Consider the following 22,617-nt stretch of genomic DNA (forward strand, 5'->3'; position numbering starts at 1 on the left):
AGCGTCAGAGAGTTGTGGCTCTCCACCGTGATCGACTGGCCCCGTATCGACCCCTGGCCTCAGCTGAGGGTCGTGGAGACTTGGACACTGCTTCTGTGGACCTTGACGACAATGGAGCTGTGGCTCTAACACCGGTCACTGTGCAGCCGTCCCCGGAAGTCACCGCCGCGACAGCGGGGCGCCCACAACGCCAGTGTCGCGTCCCAGCCAGGCTCATGGACTGACATAGGGTAAGACTTGAGTCAAAGGGACATAGACTATGTCTCGGGGGGCTGTGTAGTGAACTGAGCCTAGCTGGTTCATGACTGAACTCCCATAATGCTGTGCAGTGTATGTGTGTGTGTGTAATGTTGATGTTGGTTTTAGTATGAGTAATTGCGTTTACCTTGTCATGTATGTGTTAGCTGGTATAGTCTTTCTTTATGTTGTACCTCATGTGTTTACCCCGTGTATTGTATGTGACTACCCTGTTTGTGTATCGTGCTTGTTTAATTGACCTCCCTTGTGTTGCCTATGTGATGACGTTCGTGTGTTTTGGTGCGTAACCAATAAAGACCATTCAAAGACAACTTTGCAGTTGTTACAATATTTTCAACACTATGATGTCCACACGAAATGTCATTTCTGTTTATATAAACATAGCAAAGTGTTTTTTGGCAACCTATGGCCATGTCCATTTCCCTTGTGAGGTAAATGTTTTCCTGCAGATGTCTGGATAATAGGTGAGGTAACAGATCATGCATGCGTGTTTTAGGCATAGTGTAGGCCATATTTGCTGATGGAAAGTGTGCAGAAATCGCGCATTTACTCAACAGTATTCACAAAATTTTCCTGGAGGTGACACCCTTGAACTCCCGCTAGATTTTTTTCATGGCATCACTTGACATCACACATTTCTTGAACAGCTTTAAATCTGGACATAAATTCAAATACCCTCTAGGTGGCACCAATGTTCAGAGATATGCATTTCAATTAACCCGTTTAATCCCAACGGTCACAATTGTGACCGTACAAAAAAATCTTGCTCCTGTGCCTTTAAAACTGTTACTGGATGAATTATCAATACATTTCTCCCAATAATAGAAACCTGAAAGGGTCTCAGTTAAATATGTGCAGTGCCAAATGTGTAGTGTAATTTGTCACATGGCCAGAGCTGCTTATGTTTTGGTTGCACCCTGACCAGAAAATGTCCACCCAAAAGCTCCCAAACTAAAGCTTAGAAAAGTATGTTTATGTAAACATAGGACAAAGATTTTTGGTACACATCATCTTTAAGGTGTCTAGTATGGAGGGATGCAATTGAAATATATGAACTTTGTTCAGCGTTCTCATAGCATGAGTGAACATGATGACGGTCACAATTGTGACCGTTGGGAAACAACATAGTCCGATTTTAGGGATTTTCACACATTTCATCGTACAATCATCTAATTTCCACTAAATTCCATTCAGAGATGATATGGGGACATTGTCCCAGGTCTGTTCTTTACTTTTAAATTTGTATCACATGGCATTTCTCAACATGGCCTCTGAAATTCTCTATTATATTCTAAGTGTGCCAATTTTTACATAGAAAATCCATTATACCACACTATTATACATAGCTATTGTAATAGCTGATTTTCTATGCTGTTCTTTATTTTAATTTCACTTTCAGTCACTTCCTGCACATATCAGATTTAACTGACTGCCCAGATTTTACAATCACACCTCAAAAACAGTAAATCATTATACTTATTAACTATTATATTACATATGTCACATATAAACAAGGTGGTGGGGGTATAATCAACTTGCCAGTCAGCCTGTTGAAGGCATATTGGCTGAATTTATGCAGAGACTTGCAGTAGATATGAACAACCTTACCAGAAAATGTATTCCCCACCCCTTTTCCCAACAATACCCCTCCACTTATGTACAGTAAAGGGCCTCTGCCACAGGGACCAGTCAGACGAACCAGAAGCAAAGCTTCATGTGATCAAAAATAAAGATCAAGTGTCTCAAAAATCTGCTCTCACACTATTGTATGTCCAAATTACAGAATGTTTCCTATTATGCATTTAGAACCTTACTTAATTTAGTGGTAAAATTAATCAAATTTAGCAATATAGTGGATATCACACCCCTCTGAAACTAGATTAGGCCAATAACTGAGGTCAGAGCAGGCTCCTATGCTCCTCAGGTTTATATGTAATAGGATTATGGACAGGGGTCCTGTGTTCCCCAGGTCAAGCATTGTATGTTTCCAGGGTCCTCCAGCTTTATAAAGCACATAATAGGTACCCGAATGACCATAGGTCCCAGGATACATACTGTAGGACACTGGGAATATAGGGCCTTATGAAGATGGCAAGTTACTTAGTTGCATGCTGTGATGAAAATATGTTTAACAGCACTCACCAAAACACACCTCTCCACTTGTGTGTTTGATGCCAGACAGGCTCATATGGTAATGCTGTTGTATGCATTTCCAGTGGTAAAATTAATCAAATTTAGCAATATGGTGGACATCACACCCCTCTGACACTAGATTAGGCCAATAACTGAGGTCAGAGCAGGCTCCGCTCCTCAGGTTTATATGTGATGGGATCATGGACAGGTGTCCTGTGTTCCCCAGGTCAAGCATTGTATGTTTCCAGGGTCCTCCAGCTTTATAAAGCGCATAGGTACCCGAATGAGCATAGGTTCCAGGATATATAGGACACTGGGAACATAGGGCCTTATGAATATAAGGCCTTTGGAGCATAGGGACCAGGTAAAATAGGTTCACTTCATTTAGTGACCTTAACAATACCACTGAGCAAAGGAGACCAATTGCTGGTCCAATGGAAAGGCAATTAATGGCATTGGAAGTATGGCAGTAGACTTGCAGGACAATCTGTTGTGTAATTAATCAATTAATTAAATAAAGAATTATAAAATTAAATAATACAACAATAAACAAACAAACAAACAGACAAACAACATCACTTTTTGTAACATTTGTGGTTGCTGTTGTATTGTAGGGTGGTGTTGTTTACACTATAGACATAATAGTGTGATATAATGCCTTTTCTATGAAAAATCGGCACACTTTCGGTATACATTTGATTACATTTCCTGTCCCTATAGTTAACTGTTCCTGTGGACATGTGACAAGCATGTGACAATAGGCCCACTATAGGCCCACACTTAGTAGCTGATCAAGAGTCCATATATGATTGAAAGGATTATCATCAGCCTGGGAATTAGGTTCCTTACACACACACACGCATGCACGCACGCACGCACACACGCACACACGCACGCACGCACGCACGCACGCACGCATGCACACACACATACAGACATCCCCCCATTATAACCACCACCACCACCAAAGCACAAAAAAGAGGGACAAAACAAAACAAAGCACAAAACAGAGAAAAAATTACAAACAGCCTTTCAAAAACATTTACTTTTTGCTTTGGACATCTTTTACATGTAACAAAGACTGAAGATCTGAGGGGGAGAACACAACAGAGATAATGTGCGACAGTGTCAGGAATAAAGGTGTTTCTTTCACAGGAGCAGCACACACAGTCCTGAACACTCTGTGAACATCAAAGAGCATGCTCATTCTATAAAGACATGGTGTTCATCTGCATATGTGTCCCAGAGCCCTATGGAACTTCAACAAAAAATAATGTACATGTATGCTCATCAAGAGGTTTGGGTAACACTTTATTTTAATGTGTCGCTGTTACAGTGTACCTACCTAATTAGGTAATTAGGTACACTTAATAGGTTTATTCCACTGTATCAAAGAGTAACAAGGTTGTAGAAGCACAGCTGTTACATGTACACTGAAGACAATGAGGCCTTGACTGGAGCTAAGAATGGTTTGTATATCAAATCTATAATGACCAGATTTACCCCATCCAGCAGGTCTCAGGTCAGCTCTTTGCCTCTGATGAAAATGTAGGCAAATTGGCAAAGTTTTGTAAAAGCACTCAGTATTACAATGTAACAACTATATGTAGGTACCCACAAATACATAATGCAAGTACAATGATAGTACCTGATAGTACATGTTGTTACACAGGTTGTACCACTGTACCTAATTAGGTAGGTACACTGTAACAGTGACACATTAAAATAAAGTGTTACCGAGGTTGGTTATCTCTCTCTCTCACACACACATAAAGACACATCATGATATGCACTCTAACACATGTCCAGATCCACACACACACACACACACCACACACACACATGGATGGACACACGTACACAAACAGTAGACATGGTCTTCCTTCCTTTCTTTCACACTTACACCCTGACCCCAACCCCCCCCCCCCCCCCCAACACACACACACACACACACACACACACATTCACACACACACACACACACTCTTTTATACAATATGAAGGGAGTTCACCTTTGGCAGGGTCTGAGTATAGAATGTCTGATGTCACTCCTGTACTACCTCCTTTTTCCTCTGCCACACAACACACACACAAACACACACACACACACACACACACACACACACACACACACACACACACACACACACACACACACACACACACACACACACACACACACACACTCACACACATACAGACCTCCCCCCATTATAACCACCACCACCACCAAAGCACAAGTGCACGACCTGACGTGCTCTCAGAGAAAGATTGTCTGTGTGTGTGTGTGTGTGTGTGTGTGTGTGCGTGCGTGTGTGTGTGTGTGTGTGTGTGTGTATGCATGAAAGAGAGAGGACACATCCATATCAACATGCAATGGACAAGAACAAGAGCCAGCAGTACTGAGGAACTGAGGTACCGGAACGTTGTTACACTGAAAGAGCTGGAGTGGATGACTAAGTGAGAGGAAGAATGGATCCATAAATATCAACATACCTGGAACTTCTTTTCTACTGAGGGAGTCGGAGTGGGGGAGGACAAAACTCCGATGAAACTGAGAGGATGTACTTTGACACCAAGCTCTTTATTGAAGTTGTGAACATGTACAATCAGTTTCCAACTGTCTACATTTGACATCACCTTGTTTAAGAAGACTATTGTAAAAGGATAACACTTGCTTTAATGAACAAGTAAGTTATTTATCACTACTTTTCCATTTTTACCAACTTTAATGTAATTATATGATGTTGATTACAGATGATGACAGGTTTAAACAGTAAATGATAAACACTCCCTGGTTACCTGTAAGCCGATGTAAATCAGTGAATAATATATCTGCAAGAGTTTGCATTCAAATTTCCATGTAAACATAATCTTAAGCTTAAACTTAAGCTTCTCTGTTCCAAACCCAAAAAACATCAATTCTTATCTGAAATTTTATGCCACTGAGATTTTTCCGCACATTATTACGGAAACAGCCAAATGAAAAAGCGCTGATCCGAGTAGCTATGAGAGAAAAGAAAGTAAAGTACTGAAAAGAGAAAAAGGAAAGTGAAATGTGATTAGCACCAGGGTGATGCCTCCTAGCAAGTGAGTAGATTAGCAGGAAGGAGAAGGGTAGAGAGAGTAGGACAGCAGATAAGAGATGAAAGTGTTATTTGTCCTTCAGGGCAGTATTTGTTCAGATGACTACATGTCCATGTGAGTCTCTGTGTGTGTGTGTGTGTGTGTGTGTGTGTGTGTGTGTGTGCGTGTGTGTGTGTGTGTGTGTATGAGTGTTTTGCTACAGCTGTCCTTGACTGCTAGTAGAGTAGGAGAGTATACACACATAGAAAAACTTAAACACATGCCACTTACTGTGGCACAGACAAAGAGGATGCCTACATGCCTTCTTTTTCAACAAATAAATCAATAACTGTATATCAAGGCTTTATTCTATGATGTGGTCTTACATTTCGATAACAATGTGTGACAAGAAAGTAACTTTTTACCTTTCTTTGCCATGACAACTGTTGGTAAGTGAAAATATTTCTGGTCTAAAAATATTTAGCTGAATTTTTTCAGTGGCTGATACAGATATGTTTGAAGGATGATAATGATAAGTTGATAAGTGATAAGTGGGCTAATATATGACCTGACATATTTGGACAAACGTTGTTCAAACGTCATGTTTGAAAAATAACACGTATGGGTAAGATATCAGAGCAGTTAACACCAAAGCATGATTAAAAAAAAGTTTTGACGCCACCTCCACACCACCAACGCCACACACACACACACACACACACAGACTGTGTAAGGATAAGGATTGCAAGCTCTCTGCAACAGCCATTAAATTGTGATGTTTTATTTTTTATTTTTTATCAGAAATGGAAGACATCACAGAATTAAAAACAACACAAAATAATTTATAAGTTCACACATTTATTTGGTAGGCTGCCACTATATGTTTGTCTTGAATATGGAACCATTTTGTGGTCTTAAAGTATGCATTCTGTCTTTTTTATGTAGTATGAATCAGGAGTCTGTCATGGATCCTGACCTACCAGAGAAGCGGTACTCCATCTCGCGGCCGATCTACTCCACTCCGAGCTTTGAGGTGGACGGAGAACGCCAGGAGCGCCTGGAGGAGGACAGCCTGTCGGCGAGGCTCCACAAATCCTGTGGGTGAGTCCTGCAGCTTTTCCTCAGTATCCCCACAGTACAACTTCAACTTTACATCAACATTACCATAACTTTACAGTACATTACTCCAACTATTACATCATTACATCATTACATCAACATTACTATCACATCACTTTATATTGTAAGATTACATTAATATTGCTATCATAATTAAACATAGTGTAGTTTCTTATTTTTGCATTTCTTCATCATCACCTAAAGAAATTGGGCCTACTGTAATGTTACTTCAATATCTTGGCAACATTACATTGACATTACTTTGATATTACTTCAATGTCTCAGCATTACTAATAATATGAATAATATTTACTGTAAATAATATTTACTTTCACCAAAAGTGAAGTACTGCAGGATCTCTAAAGGGTCTGTGTCTTGCAGATGTTCAAGCAAGGGCTCTCTGCGGATGCTAAAAAAGTGTTTACCAATTATAGACTGGGTCTCAAGATATCCAATCAAAGAATGGCTCCTCAGTGATGTCATCTCTGGAGTAAGCACGGGATTAGTTTGCAGTTTACAGGGTAAGTTCATATTTTTTTTATGTGATTACCTGATGGTTTTTTATCAAAAGTGACTTATCGAGACCAAGTCCAGGGACAGTCGCCCTGGAGCAACTTGGTGTTAAGTGCCCTGCTCAGATAGAACCAGTTACCACTGTAAAAAGCATGTGAATGACATTGGAGTCTGGAGCTGGTGTAATTAAGTCTTACCCAATAGTAAAAGTCCATGTTCTTTCAAAATGTATTCAAATTGTCACAATATTTGCTGTGTAGATTGTGCTTGATAATTTATAACTTTGGATTAAAGTCAAACTCAAATATTTAGGCTACCAATATTTGTTGACCTGAGTAAAATTACATTCATGATGATATGCGGTTGGAAATTATACTTTGCCTGTCTGTGTGTGTGTGTGGTGAAAGGATATATTTCATTCTGTGTTGACTGAGGCCCCCTGTTGGTGTGTCACAGGTATGGCATATGCACTGCTGGTGTCAGTGGCTCCAGTGTATGGACTCTACTCTGCTTTCTTCCCGATTCTCACTTACTTTCTGCTTGGTACATCCAGGCATATCTCTGTAGGTAAGCTTACAAACACTTACACACAGCTTACACACCCAAGACCCCCCCCCCCCACACACACACACACACACACACAAACATACACACTCTCTTTCTCTCTCTCACTCTCTCTCTCTCTCTCTCTCTCACACACACACACACACACACACACACACACACACACACAAACACACACTCTCTCTCTCTCTCTCTCTCTCTCTCTCTCTCTCTCACACACACACACACACACACACACACACACACACACACACACATGCCTGCAGCTGTGGGAGAGTTCCGGTTGAGGCGAGGTGATTTTGGAAAGAAAGTCCCACCTTCAAAACACAATCTTTCACAGCCACCCACTCATATACCCAGACTCTCTATTTATCTCCCTCTCTCTCTATCTCACACTCACTCACACACACACACACACACACACACACACACACACACACACACACACACACACACACACACACACACACACTACACTCTCTATTTATCTCCCTCTCTCTCTATCTCACACTCACTCTCACACACACACACACACACACACACACACACACACTACACAAACACACACACTACACACACTATCTCTGCGCACAAACTCTTTATCTCACACACACACACACACACACACACACACACACACACACACACACACACACACACTATCTCTCTCTCTCTCACACACACACACACACTCTCTCTCTCTCACACACACACACACACACAAACAAACACACACACACTATTTCTCTCTCTCTCACACACACACACACACACACACACACACACACACACATACACACTCACACATGCACACTCTCTTTCTCTCACACACACACACACACACACTCACACACACACACACACACACACACACACACACACACACACACACACACACACACACACACACACCCCAACAGATATCCCAACAGATATAAGAGTGCACTGTGCAAAGGGAAATGCAAACCTAAGAACCAACAGCATGAGTTGAACTTTTACTTTACAGTGAGGCAAATTAAGGGCAATATTTATGACCAATGTTGTTGGGGCTCTTTCTCAATGATATTGGACCACAACTTTGTATGTGGATAACATGCTGTGATCAGCCAATCAGATTACTAGGAAACGGAAATGTGTTTGCCCAGCGACATTGCCCAAAAAGGTTGCTTCATGGATCTTTTTCAGACCCAATGCTAGTGGACACAGGCTTTTGTCCCTTTCTGCAGGTCCCTTCCCTGTGACGTGTCTGATGGTGGGGTCAGTGGTGTTGAGTCAGGTGCCCAGCAGTCCACCTGTCCTGGCTGAGAATGTCACACAGCCTAATGGCACGGAGGAGGACCTGGAGGTCAGGAGGATCATGGTGGCCTCCACGATGACCGTGATGGTTGGCCTCTTTCAGGTTAAGTTTGATTTCAGTGGTACTGATTATTTGAACACTATTGTCATAGTGGGGGTGTGAAGAGTGCATGCTTGGATTGTGTTGAGGGAAAGATTTACAGTAATAAACACAATGTAATGAAACTACCCGGGGAAAAATTATAGGAGCTTTGAAAAATGTATACAGTTTCATAGTTTTTACACAGTGTAGCCTAGCCAGTATTGCATTTTAAGTAATTATTTCTGAACATTTATAATTGAGGAATAACTTTTTGCAGGTTTAAATTAAAAATTCGGTAACACTCCATAATGAGGTGCCATAATAAATAGCAAACTAGTAATTACCTAACCCTTTGTTAATATTTGTTAATTGTTACTAAAATATCTATTTGGCACAAGTTTTTTCATCATTAATTAAATATTAGTTGTTAGCACAAAATCTGCATGTTTTAACAAATCTATTATGGAATTTATGGTTTATGGCTTTAGGGTCTTGTGGGGTGTATAAGGCACCCTACTGCCAGTGGTTGGTTGTGTGAGAGTTTGCGCTCCTCTTCTTCCACTTCATCCTTATTGGATACCTTTGTGGTTGGCTGTCCTGTAATTGGTGACCCTCTGTCTAGTGTTTCAAAGTAGTGTACTCTTTGCCTTTGGAAATACTATTTGGTTGCTATTTGGTTTGTATGTGATTTTCGTCGTAATTAAGCATCTTTATTGAGATTGGTGTTTTAAAGCCCCCTTTGGAGAAATGGTATACTGCAGCTCTGCTGCGTTTTGTCCTTGTATTGTTGCCATAGCCGATCAGAAGCGGTATGCTTTGCATTGGGTAGGTTGACTGTATAAAGCACTTCCCACTTCAATAGGTTTATTCCACTGTATCAAAGAGTAACAAGGTTGTAGCAGCACAGCTGTTACATGTACACTGAAGACAATGAGGCCTTGACTGGAGCTAAGAATGGTTTGTATATCAAATCTATCATGACCAGATTTACCCCATCCAGCAGGTCTCAGGTCAGCTCTTTGCCTCTGATGAAAATTTAGGCAAATTGGCAAAGTTTTGTAAAAGCACTCAGTATTACAATGTAACAACTAAATGTAGGTACCCACAAATACATAATGCAAGTACAATGATAGTACCTTATAGTACATGTTGTTACACAGGTTGTACCACTGTACCTAATTAGGTAGGTACACTGTAACAGCGACACATTAAAATAAAGTGTTACCCCACGAGTTCATACACACTGAGTCTTTCCATGCATTTAGTGTAGGCATTTAGTGTAGGCTAGTTTAGCTTAGTGTGCATGGAAACTGCAATTCAGTCTAGGAAATTAATGTACATTTAGTTTAGCATTATGTTTATGCATTACCTCCGTATGGTCTACGTCTGTGAATGTTTAGTGAGTCTCAGAATATTAATTAACTGTCGTCCTGTGCACCTGAACATTCCATGTCGCATGTCTCCCTTGCTAGTAGGGCTGACAGTGATGGTATAGGAATCATGCATGTAATATAGCCCATTCAACTACTTATTTTTATTTTGCTTGTGCAGATGCTGTTTTATGTATGCCAGTGCCTGAAGGCATGTTTTGTTTTATCTTTTCCTAAAGGAATAAATGTGATAAGCCAGTTTTGGTCTCAGTCCCTTCACCGTCTGACAAATTATATATCAGCCTACTAATACATTAAAAAAGCTTAACCAACTTTATTATAAGGGTCCCCCATACTGATAGTTATATATTACTAATATATTAATTAAGCTTAACCAACTTTATTATAAGGGGCCCCACACTGATAGCTATATACTACTAATATATTAATTAAGCTTAACCAACTTTATTATAAGGGTCCCTTCAAAAGTCATTAACTTTTCTATTAACATATAGTTTGTAAATAAACATTTAAATGATGTAAGAAATAACTGTTAATTAGTGCCAAAAATACATTTAGTTAACTATTATTAATATTAATATTAATACAATATTAGTTAATAGATTTGTTAAAACATTAACATACAGATTTTATGCAAACAACTGATATTTAATTAATGATGAAAAAACGATTAACTTGTGGCAAATAGATATTTTAGTAACAATTAACAAATATTAACAAAGGGTTAGGTAATTACTAGCTTGCTATTTATTATGGCACCGTATTATGGAGTGTTACCAAAAATTCAAATAAACTTACATTTCACTGCATAAACATGAACCTGCTAAAGAATATATAGATGTCACTCCTGGCAAATATTACACACAGTCTCACCACCTGCCTCACTTAAACTGGAGATTTTACAGGTACGTTGCATGCTGATCGGCACAATTGTTTTTTCCCAGGTGGCCATGGGGTTGCTGCAGGTGGGCTTCCTGGTGCGGTACCTGTCTGACCCGTTGGTAGGGGGATTCACCACGGCAGCGGCGCTGCACGTTTTCGTCTCGCAGATCAAGATTGTCCTCTCCGTCCCCACCGGCAGCCACAACGGCCCCTTCTCCATTTTCAAAGTAAGTCACTCTCAAACAGCGGTTGATATTCTTTATATCCATATAGATAGCTTGATCATAGCTATTTATTTGTGATGAAATATGATTTTTTTCCAGAAATTAGCTTATTTTCCATCTACTCCAGAGTTAAATAAGATGATACACCCTTCTCTTCTCTCTGTGCATGATCAAGTTTCACACCATTAGCCTATCTTAGCAGAATTCACTGGAAGTGGGTTATACCATAGACTATATATATATATATATATATATATATACAGTCTATGGGTTATACTCATAGGCTAGCTATAGGCTAACTGGAGAAGAGGTATGTATCCTTTTATCTACCTTTAATACATATGAAAACAAAAATGACTTGATAGTAGTTATTATCATGAACTATCTGTCAAAATAAGCCCCGCCCCCTGAAACGTCATAAATCACGTCATAACCACGCCTCCTTTTTATGCAAATTAGCCACGTGGTTGTCGCCACGTGTTGTTTGTTATTGTTATTGTTTTGTGAGTCATGTGACAGTCATCTGACTGGTGTCAAACCCCTGGGCGGCCATATTGGATGTAAAGTCATGTGACAGTCATGTGTCTGGTGTCAAACAATGCCACGCCCCCTTGGCATCCATATTGGATGTAGTGTCATGTGACAGTCATGTGCCTGATGTCAAACCCCTGGGCGGCCATATTGGCCCCCAAACCCCCATGTGTGTTTTGTGGATAATGGGGGATCAGATAAACTTTGTAAGAGTTGTATATGTTTAGTGGTAAATGGGGCTAAATACAAAAAAAAAAAAGAAAATGGAGTTGCCGGAACCCGGATTCGAACCAGGGATCTTTAGATTTTCAATCTAACGCTCTCCCAACTGAACTATTTCGGCTGCAGGGCTTCAATGGTATGCAATGCATCCTACTTTGTAGGGGTGGTGTTTTGTCCAGGCATGTCTCTGAGTGTGTTGTTTGAGACCCCTTTCATGTCGGGGGTCTGCCTACTACCTACGTACACTAGTGCTGATAACATTGTAAAAGACCTGTTTATGAGTAGTGACGTCTGTATGCAGACGCCTGGTTATCTATAAACCCTTTTGTAGTGGGTGTGTTTTGCCCCGGCGTGTCTCTAGGATTGAGATTATAAAAGCTGTGGGTGATGTATAGCTATCATTGTTAGCAGTGATTTTGAACAGAACTTACCATGGCTGACATGATTGAATCGGCAAAATCAAAGAGACGGATTACACTCACCCCTGTTAGCGCTAAGCTATCGAATCCTGAAATGACTTATGCACCGCAAAGGAGGAGACCTGAAACTTTTGTTAATTTTCTGAGTAAACCTAATGATGGCGTGGAATACCAATGGTTGTTGAACGATGGGCGCATCGGAGGCTATGTTTTTGACAAGGAAGATCGCAGTGTGAAGCTATACGCATTGACATCTCCGGATTTGGCGTTTTCAGACGACATGGCGCACATTTCATTTTGTGATGCAGATTGGGTGATGTTTAGGGACTCTTGGAAGGATATTGTACAGCCTGCTATGGACAGTCGCTACACAGCATCATGGAATAGTCCAGCCTATGTGACAACCACGTGGCTAATTTGCATAAAAAGGAGGCGTGGTTATGACGTGATTTATGACGTTTCAGGGGGCGGGGCTTATTTTGACAGATAGTTCATGATAATAACTACTCTTGATGTAAAAGTATGAATTACAGTTTAGGTTAGTAGTTAGGTGTTCAATTCCATTTTATATAGTGCCAAAACAATGAAAGTTATCGCAATGTTCTATACAGAGAGCAGGGTTTGAACCATGAACCTTCAGTTTTGGTTTCTCGCTACAGACACTCATCGATGTTTTCACCAACATTCATCTAACAAATGTCGCTGATCTTGTGGCTGGTTTGCTGACCATTGCCACAGTGATGGCTGTGAAAGAGGTCAACGCCAAATTCCAGCACAAGATACCCGTGCCAATCCCCATTGAAGTGTTGGTGGTAAGTCATGCAGACAGTTCTATTGTAATGGTGTATTTTAATCGTGCGGTGGAGTAGCCCAGTCTGACTGGTGGCAGATGTAGTTAACATATTGTCTCCAAGCATTGGGAGGGGAGATAAGTAATGTAATGCTATGTTTATTCAATTACTTCCTTGGGCGCATTCACTGAAAAGCATAAATCAGTCATGATTCAAATGAATAAAGAGAGAAAGAGGATACAGGTCATTTCTCACATTCTAATGTACTCTCTCTCTCTCTCTCTCTCTTTTTCTCTCCTTTTCTATTGTCATACTTTTCTACACTTCTCTCATTCTCTCCTGTTCCCTCTGTCAATCTCTCGTCCTCCTTTCACCAACTCTATGTCATATCACTCACTGTCATATAAACACCTATATTTCACTCCTTTTCTTGCACTTCTTTTCTCTCCCTCCCTCTCTCTCTTCCTCTCAGACAGTGGTTGCAGTAGGGATTTCTTATGCAGTGGACCTGGATTCACGTTACGGCGCCAGCATTGTCCGCAGTATCCCGCGGGGGTGAGGGAACTTCCTGTCTTCCTGTGGCATTTCCTCACTTCCTGTTCGGACAGAGGACAAGGAGAGGACTTTCTGGCTGCGGCTTTTTTAACTGCCAGACTATTATTATCATCACCCATTAAGTTACTCAGCAGACGCCATGCGACGAGCCGCAGACCCTGAAATGTAATCGGCAGAACAATGACACTGAGCGACAGTTTAGAGGCTGACCTCCAAACAAAACAAACAAGAAAAAAAAAGAAAAAAACAATGTGGAATGTGGAAACAATTGTCTGGTTCTGTCTTTATATCAAAAGCTGTGACCACAAAACATACCGTATCATGGGGTGAAATGGAACATAAGCATACCAGTCACCGACAGCAATACCAAAACATGGAGCTCTACTGGGTTTCTGAGTGTCCATACAGTATCTATGTTACTGTCAGAGGGGCATTATTCGGGGTATACATGTGGGTGTTCACAATAGGGGGGAATAAATATCATATTCAAAGACAACGGGGAGTTTGGGTGGCCTAGCTCCAATGGGCGCAAAGCCATTGGTCACTGTGAGTGTGTGTAGTGGATCCCTATTGACCTGCAATATGTCCTCTAATCCCAATGCAGGTTTGTGGCGCCCCAGGCCCCAGACACAGAGCTGTTCCTGGACATTCTTGGGTCCAGCTTCTCCACTGCGGTGGTGGGGTATGCAGTGGCAGTGTCTGTGGCCAAGGTCTATGCTGCCAAACACGACTACACCATTGATGGCAATCAGGTATGAGCAAGACAGTGTGTCACTGTTATTACTGTCCTTGTCGGTACTGTATGTACAAATGTCACCAGATCAATATGCCGACCTGCCTGTTACATCTCATACCCTAAACACTGTTCATCAGAGATGCAGTCAAAAAGTCACAACTGAACTGTCAAGTGGTACAAAGTGGAGACAAGTCTGACATTGTCAATGCATGCCCAGTTTTCTTGATATTGCACTGTGTAACGCTGTTGATCAGGAAGGATCATGACCCTTTTAGTTGGTTTTTACCTAACTGGCTACCGTGTAAGCGCTAATATACAATTGTACTTGTAATATACAATTAATGACAATTAAAGGAGAATTCCGGTGTGATATTGACCTAAAGTGTATTGAAACATAATACCGAGTGTGAACGTATGTCTCATAGCCCATCTCGGCTTGTCCCCTGCACTCCAAAATCTGGCGCTAGTTAGCCGATGCTACCAACAGCTTTTTCAATGGTGGTGCTTCGGCATCGGGCTAGCCATTCAAATAAATCACGGTTTTACACCATTTACGAGGCTCAATGTATCTCCACACTTCATTGGTAGACTTCCGAGGGCCCTGACATTTAAAACGAGACATTGAGAACTTTGTATGATAAGGGATCAGATTCTGGAATCCATGCATTTCCACTGAATTATTTTTGGAATCTGATCCCTTATCATACCTGTTCATTCTTACGCGTCGCTCGACTTATCGTGACTAAATTCAAGATGGCTGCAAACGCTAAACTTCGTGAAGATACTGTCTGTATAAATCGTCTTGTAAGTAAACTACCAGTGCTTTTTCAAAGTTCTCAATGTCTCGTATTAAATGTCAGGGCCCTCGGAAGTCTACCAATGAAGTGAAGAGATACATTGAGCCTCGTAAATGGTGTAAAACAGTGATTTATTTGCATGGCTAGCCCGATGCCAAAGCACCACCATTGAAAAAGCTGTTGGTAGCATCGGCTAACTAGCGCCAGATTTTGGAGTGCAGGGGACAAGCCGAGATGGGCTATGAGACATACGTTCACACTCGGTATCATGTTTCAATACACTTTAGATCAATATCACACCGGAATTCTCCTTTAATAGAGGCTTTATGAATGGTATATAATCCTTTTTGACTGTAATAATGAATACTGTGTTCATAGAAAGTGTTAGTATACCGAAAAAACAATATCTTGTTAACAATAAAAAACTACATCTTTGTATACACAAACATACTAGTAACTAATAGTAGCAGGACATCTCAAAACATTCTTGTCATGTCTTTTCTTGTCTCGTCTTGTCTCGTCTCGTCTCTTCAGGAGCTGCTGGCGTTCGGCGTAAGTAACATCCTGTGTGGATTCCTCTCCAGTTTCGTGGCCAGCACAGCGCTGTCCCGCACAGCAGTGCAAGAGAGCACTGGGGGGAAGAGCCAGGTGAAGCCCAACGCGTAATCACACACACACACACACACACACACACACACACACACACACACACACACACACACACACGCAAATGCAATCTGAATCCTAAATCTAACCCTCTGTGCTGGTCTCTGGGTGTGCAGGTGGCCGGCATCATCTCGGCGGTCCTGGTGATGGTCGTAATCCTGGCCCTAGGGAACCTTCTGGAACCACTGCAAAAGGTCAGCAAAGGTCAGAGTGGGGACTTATTCCTCCATCATAACACAGGGCACTATGCTGAGAGGGTCACTTGACATTTCTCAGGTTTGATGTGACATTCCACCTGAAACATATGAATTACAGTACTGTAATCTTCAAAGGGAGTATCATTAGATGAGAGACCTCTTCTTCTCTCTCCTTCTCTCTCTCTCTCTGTTTATGGGAGAGAAAAAGAAAGAGTATGTGTACATGTCCTTACTTGTAATCAAGCTTGTTTTGCTCTCTCTCTCTCTCTCTCTCTCTCTCTCTCTCTCTCTTTCTCTTTCTCTCTCTCTGCATCCCAGTCTGTGTTGGCGGGGATTGTGATCGCTAACCTGAAAGGAATGTTCCTCCAGGTCACTGAAGTTCCGTCACTGTGGAGACAGAACAGGCCAGACTGTGTGAGTGCCATTCAGCGCACAACAAAGACAAAATGCCACTTTCACCACTCACAAAAAATACCACCAAGTTCAGAGAAAAGTTATATGAACATCTCAATATTTCATCGCATTGCTGTTCATGTGTATACGGACTAATGTGAATGCATTCTGGAATCAGTGAACGGATTGACTTGTGTGCCTCATTGAAATAGCATAAATAGTATTAAATACTTTAAATCCTTCTTACATGAAAGAAAACTTGCTTTTGGTATCTATGAATCTCTCTTTGGCAACATTTGGTCATCATGGACAAATACAGTGAGAAAATGCATGGTTCTAAATAACACTACACTTAAATCAATATAAGGTGTGTGCACCTTATATTGTACCTATCTAGATCTACATGTACCTCAAATCTGCCCGTCTACCTCAAATTGCTTTACCTTTGTCATACTTGATTATTTTAGTTTTCTAAAGCAGCCCTGTGTACGTTTTTACCGTAATATAACAGCCTCGAAGACATTTTGATGGTAAACAAACTTGTAATAGGAGACATGTGCACCCAGCATATAGCCATAGCTTGCAGCGCCACACATGCATAAAACCTGCCTTTCAACTTTCTAAGCCGAAGACATCTGGCAAGAATCGTGAAACATTACCTGGTCAGTAGAGAATACTGGTCAGTAGATATAGCTCTTTGGAGATTGTCTTTGCTAGTCATTCAGCTACAAAACAAATGTAGATGCACCGTGCACAGGGGGGAAGGACTTTAAAAGCTGTGAGAAGTAATATAAATATTTTGTGATGCTAGGGGGAGCTCTAGAGTATGAAAATGTGTGAAACTACATTGGATGCCTTTGGGCTTTTGACTTTTATTCAGAAAGTGATGAGTGACAGGAAGTGAGTGGGAGAGAGAGGGGTGGGATTGGGGAGGGCATTTGGGCACATGGACACTTACCTAGATGTGGCATGGACACAGCTGCTGCTCGTGCCACAGCATCCCTCTACCTGGTTGTTTTCTGTTGGCAAAGCAAGACACAGTGGAACTTATTGACTGTATAATGCTTGCCTGTCTTCCACAGTACATCTGGATAGCCACCTGTCTGGCCTGTGTCGTCCTGGGTCTGGACGTGGGATTATTGGCAGGCCTGGTCTTTGAGATGGCCACTGTTGTCATCAGAACACAGTTGTGAGCTACACATACATTTCATACATCGATATATTTATTCATACGAATTTACAGTTTTCAATGTACTTACAAAACTGGATCTATTCTATTAGTATTTTGGCACTTTGTGTGAATTTGTCTATCGTCTTAAATTATAAGCATCATCCAATCACTGATAATCTTACTAGCAATAAAAGGAGAGATACTCTTTGCTTTACATACACTTACCTCAGTGCTAATCAGTACATTAATTAATTATATTGCACCATTTAATTTGACCAATTAAGAAGCACTCAAAGCGTTCTTTAACCTCCTTGAGTACAGTAGTGATTGAGTAGAGGTAGAGTATTTTTCCATCACCAAGTTGTTTGTTTGAATGTTGCTTATATTGCGTTATATGCTCTTTGCAAATGACGATCCAGTAGGTACTGGTAAATGATAGGGTGATAAATGGTGCCAATGTGGTAATAAATGGTGACAAGTCAGCTGTGTGACACATATGAGTGATGTGTGTTATGAGCAAACCTTGAGATAAAGCCCGACTAAAATAGATCAGCATCCTTCGTTGTGGTAATAAATCCATAAAATATCGCTGGTGCATGCATTATCCCAATAGGATTGTTGGATGCCTGTTGAATCACCACCTAGTGATGGTGGCACATAGGGGTCATAATCGTTCAATAACTCTTGATATAGTTGTCGATGTTATATAATGATGGCTTTGAAAATGTTAAAGGACATAAGTGCTTTTGTTTCTTAAAGGCCCCCTAAATGTTTTTTTTTTACCTTAAAGCAACACCAAAAAGTTTTTTGTACCTTAAAATAATGTTTTTAAAATCGTGGTTCATCAACTCATAACAGGGTGAACAGCATTTCTGCCTTCGTTTCGCGGCCCTCTATCGGCTATAACCGCACTATGCAAGTTTGCCAGATCGGGTAGCGGATCTGTAATTCGATAGAATGAGACATAAGAAACTACAAATTTGACTTGCATCTGATGTCGCAATACATCGTACTTTCATAAAATCATGCAACATATTCTATCTTGTCTGTGGACATCGTCATTTGCAAAGCCGGAGTAGGAACACTACAACCCCCGACCCCCGAAATCAAAATGGTAAAGAGATGCTATATTATAGACTGTAGAGCACAAATAGAAAGGTTACTTACACGAATTCTGAACTCTCTTTCTATAGACTGCTGCCAGTGCATTCCCTCTATATTGTATCAGAGTTATGTGTTATCATAGTTTGTTGTAAAGACGTACTCTTAATTCATTTATTATTGCGCTTAATAAATGTAGTGGGACCCTAAGAGCAAACCTTCTTTAGTTCTGCTTTAAATATTGATACAATAGAATATAATGCTAAAATTATTATACATTATAATTAATTGTCTCCACAGTCCTTCCTGTTCATCCCTGGGAAATATCCCTGGCTCTGACATCTACAGAAACATGAAAGACTATAAAAATGTAAGAAATCACATATTCTGTACAGCTAATGTATCTGTGGAGTTGACATTTCTCACAGAAATGACGCACTTTGTACACCATGCATTGCAAATCAGAGTAAATAGTTAGTTGTACATGTGCCAGTCAGTGTATGTTACAAAATTCTAAAATTCCTAATATCAGTTATTCTTAGATTGCAGAAGTTCCTGGAATAAAGATTTTCAAGTGCAACTCACCCATATATTTTGCCAACATCGACTACTTCAAGGAACGTCTTAGAGACACGGTGAGATAAGAGAAGATAGTGTCTACAGTGATATGACGATAAGGTTCCTGTTAGAGTCATTTTGAAAATAAACATTTGGAACAACATCACTTAAAACAAACATACACTGTGTCAGCCTTAATGTTTGGTATTAACAGGTGGGCTTTGATGCAGTGAAAGTGTTTAAGAAGAGGAACAAAGCACTCAAGAAAATCCACAAACTCGTTAAAAAAGGAAAACTGAAGACTTCAGAGGTACTTAGTGCAACATCAGTATCAAATATTGCCAGGCAGCCTTCTGTCTATTTACTCAAAGATGGTAGATAAATATCTGCTTAGTGGTGTTACAACATTGTATTACATATTTTATGGAAAAACGACAAAAACAAAACAAAAACAGGAGGGAGTAATATACATATAGAAGTCCCATAAACAACTACATACATTACAAGCTAAATATCCATTTTACATATTGAATAGTACACTTTGTACATGCTACATATGAATATGTATGTATGGTTAAGAGAATGTAATGTCTTCAAAACTGAGTAGGTTTTCTTCTCCTCTGCCTTGCTGTAGGATGGCATAGTGTCTGTGGTGTCACTGGGTGTGGACAATGAGGCGTTCGAAAGTGAGCCTCGGGATGTGGAGTCGGTGGATGTGAGAGTGGACTGGACTTCAGACCTGCCTGTCAGTGTGTCGGTCCCACAAGTTCTCATCCACAGCCTAGTGCTGGACTTCTCTGCAGTCGCCTTCATGGACGTGGTGGCAGTGAAGTCCTTACGACTGGTGAGACCAAACAAATCATTACTGATAATAAAAAAAAATCATTCAACAATTGTAAAATTTGCATAGAACGTACAAAAACATGAAAGAGTCTCCTTCTTGTATGTGCTTGCAGTGAAATCCTTAAAGCTGTTAAGACAAAACAATTAGGACACAGCAAGGCAGTGATTCCAAATGTGGTCTTGAGAGACTATGTGTAGTTATGTACTGTATACAGTATATATAAATTGAATTCTCTTTTGGATAATCTTTTGGATAATCATTGCCAGTCTGAGATTGATATTACATACAGCATACTTTGAAGTCAAATTTATATCCCCAGTTGACACACTGTAGGTCATCCCTTCACAGATAAGATAACAGTAGTGCACTCAGAAGACTGTCAAACTAGACATCACAGTGTGCTTGTAAGAAACCTGAACAAGAAAGGCAAACAGCCACACATATTACTCAAACAAAGGTCGTTTCAGTATGAGTGCAATTATTTAGTGATGGCAGGCCTTAATGCTCAATAATGACTAACAAGATGTTTTAACATTGCTATTTGTTTCACAGGTCATTAAAGAATTCCTGCGAATAGGTGTCACCGTCTACATTGCAGGCTGTGACGGTATTTTATAGTTAAAACAATATCTCTTGCATTCTGTGTACCAGATTTTATGGCATGTCCCTTGATTACATTTTGTTCCTTGTTCCTTGGGTACAGATGACTTAATCAGGAGAATGGAGAGTCTGGCGCTCTTTGATGATGTCGTGACCAGAGACCTGCTCTTCCTCTCAGTGCATGATGCCATCCTCTTCATCAAACTGGAAGAGGCCAGTAAGGACACTGCAAATCCTATCATAGACAAGGTAACTTGATTCTATCAGGAATCAGGGTTTTCTGAAACAATAATTAATAAGAATAATTCATATGAAAAATGTCAAAAAGTCATTCAAAACTGTAGCCCAACTGGTGGAGAATAAAATGGCTTAGAAATCCTTAAGTATTCTTTGAAGAATTAACAAATTAATAAATAGTGTGGTAGGTTCAATGTGACAAAAAGGATTGATGAAATTCTAAACTTCAAAATAGAAATAAAATTGCACTTTATACACATTATAAATATTTTCATTGTTCCAGTATATTGGTTTATGTTGGATGCTATGAAACTGACAATTGCTCATTTTATACAGGACAACAAGGAACCTTTGCCCTTCACTGAGGAAGAGGACCTGATAGAGACCTATGACAACCAGCCAAGGGTGGGTACCACTTTATCTCTTTTGTTTACTCCAGAAAGTTTGTGAATCTGCAAGGCAGGCGCTTGACTGTTGTGTTTCCGGTTCATTCTCAGGCCATCCATGAGCTCTCCAACTAAAGAAGAGGCTATGGAGACAGTCCTGAACCCTTCTGCTATTTTTGCCACTCCCCACGTGCATTGTTGTTTCCAGTGAGAAAAGTGGAAGACACTTCATATTCAAGAGCGGACTTTCCTGTCCTGTGTGTTCAATGTCAGTCTTTCTCAAACTGATGTGCTTGAAGGATGATTCTCCCATTTATGACCTTTTTACTCTGCTATCAGATTAAGGACCCACAATGTTTTTTGAGCTACTGTATGTTATGAAAATAGAGTCACATCAGACACACTTTGTTTAGTAACTTGGTCACACTTGGTCACACTTTGTGTCCAGGGAGATTTGGAGTTTGGCTTGCGTTTGTCTAATGAGTTATGTGAAAACAAACAATGTCGGCGCAAAACAAAACAAAAACACCAGCGGATGCTTCTTTCCTAGAAGCTCCCGCTGCGTAGTGGAAGCACATCGGGCGGACACATAAATAGACCTCTTCCTCTTCTGCCCTGCCTGACCCTACCAGACGCCATGTGGTTGTAGTTGTGCTTCTGTTAGTGTATGTGTGTGTGTGAGTGTATGTGTGGAGGGGTACAGATTTGGAAGGACACAAATGATTTTGTATGACCCCTCGGATTTGTCTCAGAGATTCTTGGCCTGTTTTTAGTAGATAGTCTTGGAATCAGGGCTGGATGTAAATCCTGATCAAAACAACATGATTCACTGCATGGACCACTTTGATTTATCAAATAAAAAGACAGGCATTTCTTATAAGATTA

General features: G+C 40.5%; 1 protein-coding gene, 1 long non-coding RNA gene and 1 other non-coding gene across 4 annotated transcripts; 1 reads left to right on the forward strand and 2 right to left on the reverse strand.

The window, feature by feature from the left end:
* Window positions 1-4,622: 4,622 nt before the first annotated feature.
* slc26a4 (solute carrier family 26 member 4) lies at window positions 4,623-22,617 on the forward strand. 2 transcript variants are annotated; one of them, XM_042078945.1, is made up of 21 exons: window positions 4,623-5,081; window positions 6,403-6,558; window positions 6,958-7,097; window positions 7,546-7,656; window positions 8,880-9,052; window positions 11,367-11,531; window positions 13,360-13,512; window positions 13,964-14,046; window positions 14,651-14,798; window positions 16,114-16,227; window positions 16,362-16,439; window positions 16,761-16,856; window positions 17,918-18,024; window positions 19,408-19,477; window positions 19,650-19,742; window positions 19,880-19,975; window positions 20,300-20,509; window positions 21,062-21,116; window positions 21,213-21,358; window positions 21,683-21,751; window positions 21,844-22,617. In XM_042078945.1, exons 1-21 carry the CDS (start codon window positions 5,074-5,076, stop codon window positions 21,865-21,867), a joined length of 2,295 nt encoding a protein of 764 aa, XP_041934879.1. In that variant the 5' UTR covers window positions 4,623-5,073; the 3' UTR covers window positions 21,868-22,617. The 2 variants fall into 2 exon arrangements, with proteins under 2 accessions (XP_041934879.1, XP_041934880.1); XM_042078946.1 differs by lacking the exon at window positions 4,623-5,081 and adding an exon at window positions 5,826-5,906.
* Window positions 12,330-12,402, reverse strand: trnaf-gaa. The gene has a single exon. It is a non-coding gene; the product is annotated as a tRNA-Phe (tRNA).
* Window positions 16,253-17,589, reverse strand: LOC121697423. The gene is made up of 3 exons (XR_006026449.1): window positions 17,495-17,589; window positions 16,791-16,829; window positions 16,253-16,430 (listed from the first exon to the last, which is right to left on the reverse strand). It is a non-coding gene; the product is annotated as an uncharacterized LOC121697423 (long non-coding RNA).

The sequence above is a fragment of the Alosa sapidissima genome, chromosome 22, assembly GCF_018492685.1.
Source record: "Alosa sapidissima isolate fAloSap1 chromosome 22, fAloSap1.pri, whole genome shotgun sequence".
Classification (NCBI taxonomy): Eukaryota; Metazoa; Chordata; class Actinopteri; order Clupeiformes; family Clupeidae; genus Alosa; species Alosa sapidissima.

Coding starts and splice junctions, on each gene's coding strand:
- slc26a4 (XM_042078945.1), top strand. Junction 11,532..13,359: donor GCCCCTTCTCCATTTTCAAA/GTAAGTCACTCT, acceptor TTCTCGCTACAG/ACACTCATCGATGTTTTCAC. Junction 21,117..21,212: donor CTACATTGCAGGCTGTGACG/GTATTTTATAGT, acceptor CCTTGGGTACAG/ATGACTTAATCAGGAGAATG.